Below are 11,414 nucleotides of genomic sequence, written 5' to 3' on the forward strand. Positions count from 1 at the left end.
TTCCGGGTAAAAGAAAAAGATTTCTAAACATTTTTTAAAATCTTTATTTTGCTATATTCTTCTTTTGGGCCCCCTCTTGTCCCATCCCAACAGGGTCACATCCTCCACTTATACAACATTGGATTTCCTTTAACCAGTAATGCTCCAGACAAAATTTCACCAAAATACATTCAGTTGTTCGAGAATAGTAGGGAATTAAGGATTCGAAAAAGTCTCCATTTATGGAAGAATACAGTTTGTTTGTGATTGATAATTTAAGTATACTTATCAATATTGTAATAATTCTCAATGTTCCTTTTTACACTTTCTAACAGAAGTTGGTCACCTTTAACAACATCTTTATAAAAAACGTGTCAAAGAATTTGATAATTTAGTAAGGAGAAGATTCTCCCTAAAAATTATCAAAATGAAAAATGAATAACATTTATATATAGACAACCATCTTCTGACAGACAGTCTCACTCTGACAGCCTGATTTCAGTATTATCTCTCCCTCCTCAACCTTGTTATGGTGAGTGTAAAACAGCATTATACTGATTCCCCCCATACCTTAGTGACAGTACATGTACATTAATTAAACAAGAGGCCAAGAGTACCTGTATCACCCATCTGGATATTGCAGTGATAATGTCAAAATGCTTTCTACAGAAGAAAGAAGTATTTCAAAGAATTTGTTATATTTCCACTATGTACAGGCCCACCTTTCAGGTGTTTTATACACAAGAGGCCCATGGGCCTTAACGGTCACCTGAGATTTGAAATATTTCAGTTAATTGACCCTTTTTGGCCCCACCCATCAGCCCCTAGGGGTCAATCAGGGCCAACATGTGTATACCATTAAACCGTCATCCAATGCTGATAATGTTAACAAAGTTAGAATGAATTCCAATAGAAATCAAACAAATCATAGCCAAAAATGTGATTTCCCTATTCAAACTATAGTAAGATTTACCCCCTCCCCAGGGGCAAATGTGAGACCCTAAGGTCATGAAATTCATAATTTTAGTAAAGCACCTTAAGACCCTTCAATTTATAAAGAGTATTTGATTCTACCTTATTTGGGTCTTGAGAAGAAGATTTCTGAAATTTCAGTCAATTTGACCCTTTTTAGCGCTGACTATCAGCCCCGGCTATCAGCCCCAGGGGGTCAGTCAGGGCCAACATGTGTATACATCAAACTGCCATCACAAGCTGATAATGTTAAGCAAGTTAGAATGAATTCCAGTAGAAATCAAACAAGAGGCCTATAGGCCTAAACGCTCACCTGATCATGTAATAGAATTTTGCAATATACACATATAATATTGACATGCCTTGATCATCTTAGATGTCCATTTCTGTTGCCCTAATATAATTATAGAAAAAGTAGGTCACAGTGACCTTCTTTTGCAATATTTTCTATCAGCATGCCTTTCTTACCCTAGATGTCCATTTCTATTGCCCTAATATAATCACAGAAAAAGTAGGTCACAGTGACCTAATTTTGCAATTTTTGCTATCGGCATGCCTTTCTCATCATAGATGTCCATTTCTGTTGCACTAATATAATTATTGAAAAAGTAGGTCACAGTGACCTAATTTTGCAATAGATGTCCATTTCTGTTGCCCTAACAGAATTAATGAAAAAATAGGTCACAGTGACCTAATTTTGCAATATTTTTCATCAACATGCCTTTCTCATCCTAAATGTCCATTTCTATTGCCTAAATATAATTACTGAAAAAGTAGGTCACAGTGACCTAATTTTGCAATCATAGATGTCCATTTCTGTTGTTCTAATATGATTATTGAAAAACTAGGTCACAGTGACCCAAATTTGTTATCGGCATGCCTTTCTCATTCTAGATGTCCTTTCTGTTGCCGTAATATAATTATTGAAAAAGTAGGTCACAGTGACCTAATTTTGCAACATTTGTTATCGGCATGCCTTTCTCATCCTAGATGTCCATTTCTGTTGCCCTAACGTAATTATTGAAAAAAAGGAGGTCACAGTGACCTAATTTTGCAACATTTGATATTGGCATGCAATTATCATCCTAGATGTCAATTGATGTTGTCCTATCATCATTCCTACTTTTCATTTGCACAATTCACCACATAGAGCAATGTGAAGAGTTATATATAAGTCACCAAAGGTCACAGTTCAAATTGGTCATAAATAGTATCAATGTGACATGCTACTTTTCACTTGCACATTATCACTACATAATATTTATGTATATGACTAATGAATCAGAAACCTATAGACTCTCTCCAAATTTGATTTAAATTATCAGAAGTTTTCTGATATTTACCATATTTACACAACATACACTTAATACCCAAAACACATTTGTCAACAGCTAGTTATCAGTGCTCTGGAGATAGGGCTCCATTCCCAGACCTCTGCTGCCCTTTATCTCATTAATTTATTGTTTTCCTGTGTGACCCTAAACCAGCAATACCATGGTTTCATGCAGAGATTAAGCTAACAGGTTTTTCAATTCAAAACTAACTGGCATCAGATAGTAGACATTTCAAAAGCCTAGTTATCTTACACAAAGAAATGTTCTACAGAACTGAGTACTATATCATTCAAGTAAAGACACCTATTACTGCACAGCATTGAGGCAACACCCCGTATAATGGATGGGTATATATACATTGTATAGTTATCCATTATCTAGAAGCATACATAGTTTTTTTTCTTCAAAAACCTGATCCTGGTCCTTTTTTTTTAAATCAAAATTCCAGGTGGGTGTGGGTGCTGCTAGCAGCCAAGCTAGTCAGCTGCCAGTTCCCCAATTTGGGACCCCTAGCAGCAATGTTCACACAATGTGCCGATCACAAGCATGAGATATATAATTATATATATTGCAATAATAATATTGATTGATGTTACTATTATATTATATTATTGCTTTGTTCATTCCTGTGGCTAATTTAACATTTTGTATATATGTAAATATCCTGTATATCATATGTTTACACTGATGAGTCGTAAGACTCAAAGTAATAAATGAACTTGAACTTGAACTTGAACACTGAAGATATATACAGTGTATATACAGACAGGTACAAACCATACAATTAAATTAATTAAAAATCAACCACTCATTATACGTACCCCAAATTAAACTTGTCTCTTTATCATCACTATCTGGACTTTGTTATTGAAAATCAACTCTAAACAATGTACCAGTCACTAGTTATCTTGTCCACAAACAAAAACTTAAGTACTTTTCCATAGCTCATCAGATGATAATTGCTGTGGTAGCCATCTTGTAAATTCAATGAATTTTTGAAACAACACCTCTTGTTCAGAAATGTCACTAGAACATTCCTAGAAAGTCTTCTTACTATGGAGCAAATAATATTGGAGTTATAAGGAAAAACATCATTTCAAAGATGGCGATCATGGCAGCCATCTTGAATTTTATTTTCACTAATTAATAAATACAAATATCTAGTCAGGACCTTCTAACTAATCATTCAATGCGAATTTCAACACTCTCTGTTAAAAAAAGTTAACGGACGACGCACGACAGACGCTGGACGATACCCCATAGCAAAAGCTCACATAAGCCTTCGGCTCAGGTGAGCTAAAAATCCAAGTCCCTAGGGGTGGGGAAAGACCCTAGGGCCTATTTTTACATCATGAATGTGTTTATCTCTTCATGCCCAACAATGCTATATATGGTTATACTAGGGTGGGGATCTCAATGGTTTCAAAGATATAACAAAAGAACTAAGTCCCTTGAGGTGGGGAAAGACCCCAGGGCCCCTTTTTAAATATGTGGTTGTGTTTATCACTTGATGGCCAACAATGCTATATATGAACATTGGGTGGGGATCTCAATGGTTTCAAAGATACAGAGGAGCCCACTTATTTGCATATCGCTTATTTGAATAACCCGCTTATTTGCATTAAATTCTCAGGTCCCGATTTTTTTCTTCTTTATCTTTGTATTTTAATCCCGTGTATTTGCATCGACTAAAACACAGACTCCCGCTTATATGCATATAAAAATTCCAAAAAAACGAAAAATTTTAATTGATTTTAGGGTATTTTTGTGATTTTCCCGTAACAAAAGTTTGATGAAATGTATTTCAACTTACGAATACTCCGGTTATTTGCATATTTTGTCATGGAAAAAGGGCTATGCAAATAAGCGGGTTGCTCTGTATAACAAAGGAACTAAGTCTTCAGGAGTGGGGAAAGACCCCAGGGCTTATTTTTATTACAGGATATTGTTTATCTCTTGATGCCTAGCAATGCTATATGGTTATGGGGTGGGGATATCAATGGTTTTAAACATATAACAAAAAAAATAAAGGAGTCCCTAGGGGTGGGGAAAGACCCCAGGGCTTATTTTTCCGTCATTATTTTATTTATCTCTTGATGCCCAAGAATGCTATATATGGTTATGGGGTGGGGATCTCAACTGTTTTAAACATATAACAAAGAAACTGAGTCCCTAGGGGTGGGGAAAGACCCCAGGGCTTATTTTTCTGTCATTATTTTGTTTATCTCATAATGCCCAAGAATGCTATACCTGGGTATATGGTTATGGGATGGGGATCGCAATGGTTTCAAAGATATAACAAACAAACTTAGTCCTTAGGGGTGGGGATAGACCCCAGGGCTTATTTTTATAACAAGATATTGTTTATCTCTGGATGCCCAGCAATGCTATAAATGGTTATCGGGTGAGGATCTCAACAGTTTCTAAAATACAAGAGGTCATTTTTAGCAATACAGCCAAATTGCTCCCTTTTGCCCAACCCCTCAGGCCCCTTTGGTGGTAACATCCCTAGGTGGCTGGGATTCAAATATCCAAATATGAATCCCAGCCACCTAGAGATGTTACCACCGAAATATCAATGTCATACATTGCTTAGTTCCAGAGAAAAAGTTGTTTTAAATATCAATAATGCCAAATTGACCTCTTTTGACACTGCCCCTCAGGCCCCGGGGAGTCAGCCCCATCATTTGTACAATTTTTAATCTGCACCCCATAGTGATGCTACCAAGCAAATGTAAGCAATATTCATTGCTCCGTTTCTGAGGAGATGTCGCTTATATCAATCTAGCCATATTGAACACTTCTGGCCTCGCCCCTCAGGCCCCCGGGGGTCAGCCCAACTATTAGTACAATTTTGAATCCCCATTTCATCGTGATGCTACCAGGCAAAAATGACCAATATGAACTGCTTGGTTTCAGAAGTCGCTTATATCAATAGACAAATTAACTCCTTTTGGCCCCGGCCCTCTGGCCCCCAGGGGGTTAGGTCCCCACCATTTGCACAATTTTGAATACTATCCCCATAGTGATGCTATCATGGAAATATGAGTGATATCCATTGCTCAGTTTCAGAGAAGAAGTCATTTATATCAGTACAGCTATATTGACCCATTTTGGTCCCGCCTCTCTGGCCCCCAGGGGGTTAGGTCCCCACCATTTGCACAATTTTGAATACTATCCCCATAGTGATGCTATCATGGAAATAAGAGTGATATTCATTGCAAGGTTTCAGAGAAGAAGTCGTTTATAACAATATAGCTAAATTGACCATGTGGCCCCGCCCCTCATGCCCCTTGGAGGTCAGCCCAATCATTTGTACAATTTTGAATCCCCACCACATAGTGATGCTACCAGGCAAATATGAGCGATATCCATTGATCGGTTTCAGAGAAGAAGTCGTTTGTATCAATATAGCCCGATTGACCACATTTAGCCCTGCCTCTCAGGCCCCTGGGGGGTCAGCCCCATCATTTGTACAATTTTTAATCCCCACTCAATAGTGATGTTACCAGGCAAATATGAGCGATATCCATTACTTGGTTTCAGGGAAGAAGTCGTTTATATCAATATAGCTAAACTGACCCCTTTTGGCCCCGCTCCAGAGGTCCCCAGGCGGTACGTCAGCCCCATCATTTGTACAATTTTGAATCCTCACCCCATAGTGATGCTATCAAGCAAATATGAGCGATATCCATCGCTCGGTTTCAGATAAGAAGTCGTTTATATCAATATAGCCAAATTGACCCCTTTTGGCCCCACCCCAGAGGCCCCAAGGGGGTCAGTCCCATCATTTGTACAATTTTGAGTCCCCTACCCATAGGGATGCTTCTGACCAAATTTGGTGAAATTCCGATCAGCAGTTATGAAGAAGTAAAATAAGTCAATTGCTGACGGACGGACGGACGACGGATGCCACGGTATAATGGCATAAGCTCACCTTGGTCCTTCGGACCAAGTGAGCTAACAAATTATAGTCAAAAATGTGATTTCCCTATATAAACTATAGTAAAGTTTACCCCCTCCCCAGGGGCAAACATGAGACCCCAGGGTCATGATATTCACAATTTTGGTTAAGCACCTAAGACCCTTCCATCTATGAAGAGTGTTTGATTCCATTATATCTGAGATTAGAGAAGATGTTTGAAATTTCAGTCAATTTGACCCTTTTTAGCCCCGCCCATCAGCCCCTGGGGGTCAGTCAGGATCAAGATGTGCATGCCATCAAACTGTCATCCCATGCTGATAATTTTCACCAAATTAGAATGAATTCCATTACAAATCCAACAAATAAAAGTCAAAAATGTGATTTCCCTATATAAACTATAGTAAAGTTTACCCCCTCCCCAGGGGCAAACGTGAGACCCCTGAATTGTGAAATTCACAATTTTGGTAAAGCACCTTAAGACCCTTCCATCTATGAAGAGTGTTTGATTCTACCATATCTGAGAGTAGAGAAACAGATTTTTGAAGTTTTAGTCAATTTGACCCTTTTTAGCCCCGCCCCTCAGGCCCCTGGGGGGTGGGTACTATATAAATTTTGGTTGACCTTTAGCCATAGAAGCTTCCTGCAAAATTTCATTGAATTTGGTTTAGGGGTTTTGGAGAAGAAGTTGGAAATGTAAATTGTTTACGGACGCACGACGCCGGACAAAAGGCAATTAGAATAGGTCACGTGAGACTTTGTCTCAGGTGACCTAAAAATGGTTCCCCTTCACCCAAGGATGCTTCAGACCAAATATGGACCAAATCCTTTCTTTCTTACAGAAGATGAAGGGTTTGAAATAGGTAAATAATTGACTATATTTCCCCTATTGGGCCCCACCCTCAGGCCACTGGGGGTCAGACTCACCATTTATACCAAACTTGATTTTTAATCTTAGTTTGAACTGAACATCTTGACCAAATTTCATGAAAATCGGTCAATACATGTATATACTAAAGAAAGAAAGAAGGACAGATGGATGGACGAACAGACAGACAATGATTTCTATAGGGCACCATATCTCCGACAAATGTTAAAATGTTAACTAGGTCTTGTATATCTCTACTGTCTATTCAAGTCCTTTCAAAACCTTTAATACATCTTTGTGATCCTTCACTCATGCATTTCATTCCTGAACCACACACTAGTGTTTAGAATAACAGCTGACATAAACTATATTGTTCTGCGCCACATCACTTTACTTTTAAACCTGGAAGTTTGGCCCTAAAGTATGCATTCAAACTTTTTTTTGCTTTTTTTTTTTTTTTTTTTTAACCATCTGTCCTTATGCGACCATACTGTGTTATATTATGACACAAAACAGCACCAAACCTATTTTGTATGTTATCTTATGACATCATCATTATTTTAAAAATACAAAAGAGTAGCTAAATATAAATCTGAACAAGGAAGTTAATGTACAACACATTACTGAGCTGTCGTTTTTCACTCAAAATGGAGCATACATTCCTTTCTGTTGTCATTCTCCTGGTGTGGTCATTGCCAGCAGTGGTCACTAGATGTAGTTTGTCTACAAGTATATATCATAAAACAATCTACTGTTACCAGGACCAGACCAATGTTATACCAAGTTTCCCACAATACAATGGAACCCTCAAGCGCCTGGGATTTTATGGGGAGTGGATTGTTAGAAACTTGGACAAAAACTCGTTCTCTGGCATAACTTTAGTGGATCAGCTAGAACTCGAGAACATTGGATTACAACATTTGTCATGTGATGTGTTTATTAATGTCGAACAGGAACTGACCATTCTAAACCTGGACAACAACATGCTGACTCATTTTCCTGCATGCTCGGTCAATAATTTGTACCATCTGAGAATGTTGACCTTGAGTAAGAACTTCCTCACCTGTATTCCTGGACACAGTGTACCTAGCTCCTTACAACATCTGGACGTATCATACAACCAAATATATACACTAAGTTCTGCCATATCTACAGATGTCTACAACAAAAACCAGCTGAAAACTTTCAACATCAGAGGAAATAAACTTCATAGGATCAGCAAGAATGAACTGCAACAGTTTTCTAGCTTAGAAAATCTTGACGCACGAGAAAATCTGCTTGACTACATCCAACCAAGGTCATTTGTAACATCTGGTGGTCACCTTACGACGATTGATCTGTCCCAGAACCAACTGTCCGGTGATGTTTGGCCATGTCTGGAACATTTACAACAAGTGACAAATCTTAACTTGTCACACAACCAGATAGATCGTGTCGATGATAACGTGGTATCCAATATGGAAAATCTACAGACATTTGATATCTCATATAACTTGGTTTCTGAAGTCGGACCAGCATTTGGTCACCAACAGACTTTACGGACTGTGCTATTTCATCATAACGTGATCACCAAGGTTACCGAGGACATATTTGCTGCTGGAACAAGGTTTAGGTACTGGTTTGACCTTGACCTGTCCTTCAATCTCCTGGTCAGTGTAGATCTGACCATTCCAGATTGCTTGTATTGTACACTTTTAGTTCATCACAATAAACTCCATATGATGCGCCTCTCCTCCAACCAGAACAGCACCTTCAGTCTGATTGACATCTCCTTCAATGTACTAGATACAATACCTCCATATCTACCTAAGTGGACTAAATTTGACGGATCTCATAACCCATTTTCTACGACAAGTGTGATGGACTTCCTCACTCATTTACCCGACCGGACTACACATGATGTCATTCTTAAGAACACAACATTTCTGTGTAAACAAACCTCTATCCCAGAGATCAAGATTTTCTCTCAAATCACACTGGATCTGGCAGACAACTGTGTTCCCTCTCAATTCTTATGTCAACTAAGATCAAATGTGTCCAGTCTGTACGGAGTAAGTATTTATCTTGACAGAAATGGAATTGAGACACTACAGGAATGCTCACTCAATGTATCCATGTTGTTACTGTCTTTGAAAGGCAATCACTTGAGTTTTCTGAATGAATTTATTTCAGAGAAAATGCCAGATCTTGCATACTTAGATATAGCTGAAAATGGAATGGACTCGTTAAATTTACATACTCTAGCTGGACAGAGGAAATTATTACATTTGAATGTATCCTTTAACAATGTACAGGAAATCTCTTCTACCATTGAATTGTATATACCAAGAAGCTATGGGAGAACAAGAATTTTTGATTTTTCCTCCTGCGATATTTCTAGCGGAAATACTGCCAGATTTGAATTCCACGACGATTTCTATAATTCAAAACTTGTTGTAGATATTAGCAACAATAGCTTAAAACAAGTCATTCCTGTAAGTTTCAAAATCAGTAATCGATATACACGCTATTCCACAATTCATCTAATTTCAACTGACAATCACATAGACTCAATCAAGGATATTATAATTGAATTTGATGATAACTCAAGAATCTATTATACAACTTTGGTTTTTGATTTTAGTAGAAATGAAGTTAAAAGAATTTCAAAGTTATTACAATGTGGGTTAAATATTCATCTCCGGCAGACCAGGATAATAGTTAATGTTACCAAAAACCTGCTGACAGAATTCCCCACATGTGGTTCCCTTGGAGACATTTCCTGTGTTTATGAAGTATACATGTACATGTATTTGGATTTCTCCCATAATTTCCTCCAAGCCTTACCCAACAATGAAACATGTATACTGAACAAAGTTGTGATGTTAAATGTCAGTCACAATAGGTTCACCGAGATATCAGAAGCAATTGCCAATTCCTCTACCCTCCAATACCTGGTTATGGCCTACAACAAGATCTCCACAATAACGCCCAGTGCTTTTGTTGGACTACCTTCGCCTCAAAGAACTGGACCTGAGCTTTAACCGCCTGACAGTATTTCCAGAAAGCATAAAAAGTCTATCACGGTTGGAAAAACTTAATTTGGCAGGAAATCTTATCCTTACAGTCCCCGATATTAGATCATCCTTGTGGCCATATTTGTCTGTGTTCCAGTTCCATGGTAACCCTCTTGTCTGTTCCTGTTCCACAGTCTGGCTGAGAAACTACACCTTTACCACAGACCTGGGACAGTGTAGTTATCCCGTGGAGCGTAAGGGTAGCGCAGTGACCTGTCTGGCAACCTTGCCTTGTGATACAGGTCAAAGTGTTTATTCATCAAAAGAAAATATACAGGCATGTAAGACTGGATTAGTACTTACAAATGAGAACCAAAACCTAAAATGGGACCTTCCATTGGGAAAGGTACACACTACACCACAATCCCAGGCCAATGTTCGAAGTTTTCAGGGACTGTAATCTGGTAGCCAACTTTTCATCAGTAGGTGAGGATACGTGGGAAGTTTCGTATGACAGTAATGAGACAGGAGATCTAGTGTGTCTGACACTGTCGGATAAAACCTGGATTAGTAACATCAGGGAATGTCTTGTGTTGGATCCAACAGAGGCTCGGCCAGTAGTGGCTACAGAGCAAAATTCTGTTCAAGCGGAAACTCAAACATCACACACTGCCCACAATGCAGTGATTATCACACTCTCTATACTTCTGGTTGCTGTTATTGGTACAGGACTAGTAATATACATTGTATGTAAGAGACGTGGAACTGTTACCAAACACAGGCAAACTGTACCCACCATTTCTGGGCAGGAAAATACAGTATATGAAACCTGCAATGTAGATGAGACGTCATTCAGTGGAGGTCCTGTTGATAGCGCGGAAGATAAACATTACTATGACTCTATCCATCCCTCAAATACATAAGAAAACTAGACGTTTAAACCTCAGACATCACAGGAAAGATGACATAAATCTTTGGTTCCTTCAAAAACGACCTCACTTCCAACATTATACAGAAGTTTACTCTCGAGCACATATCAAACCAAGGTCATTTGTTAAAAATCAGACTTTTTAAAAATTTATTTAACACAGTGACTGTGGTTAATAACAAAACAAACTCAAATCCAAAAGATGGGTAGGACAAGCTCAAGTGCGAACTTTGGAATTATAGCAATAAGCAAAGCATATCAAACACCAGCTCAAATCAATGGGGATACCTTTTATAAAAACAAGCTCACACTTTGACATACATCAAAATAACTTTCTGGAGAAAAACAACCAGACATATAATCTGAAAATGTATACATTGAATCTATAATTTTTGTATTGTTTGATTTACGGCCA

General features: G+C 38.2%; 1 protein-coding gene across 1 annotated transcript; it reads left to right on the forward strand.

The window, feature by feature from the left end:
• Positions 1–7,722: 7,722 nt before the first annotated feature.
• LOC117332223 (leucine-rich repeats and immunoglobulin-like domains protein sma-10) lies at positions 7,723–10,531 on the forward strand. The gene is made up of 2 exons (XM_033891107.1): positions 7,723–9,126; positions 10,229–10,531. The coding sequence occupies exons 1-2, from the start codon at positions 7,723–7,725 to the stop codon at positions 10,529–10,531; spliced, it is 1,707 nt and encodes a 568-aa protein (XP_033746998.1).
• The last annotated feature ends 883 nt before the right edge of the window (positions 10,532–11,414 follow it).

This window comes from Pecten maximus, chromosome 8 (genome assembly GCF_902652985.1).
Source record: "Pecten maximus chromosome 8, xPecMax1.1, whole genome shotgun sequence".
NCBI lineage: Eukaryota > Metazoa > Mollusca > Bivalvia > Pectinida > Pectinidae > Pecten > Pecten maximus.

Bases quoted from the DNA above. Each gene is read 5' to 3' on its own strand.
- LOC117332223 (XM_033891107.1), top strand. From the start codon at position 7,723: ATGGAGCATACATTCCTTTCTGTTGTCATTCTCCTGGTGTGGTCATTG. The intron at 9,127-10,228 runs GTAAGTATTTAT...TCTGTGTTCCAG, and splicing joins ATGTGTCCAGTCTGTACGGA to TTCCATGGTAACCCTCTTGT.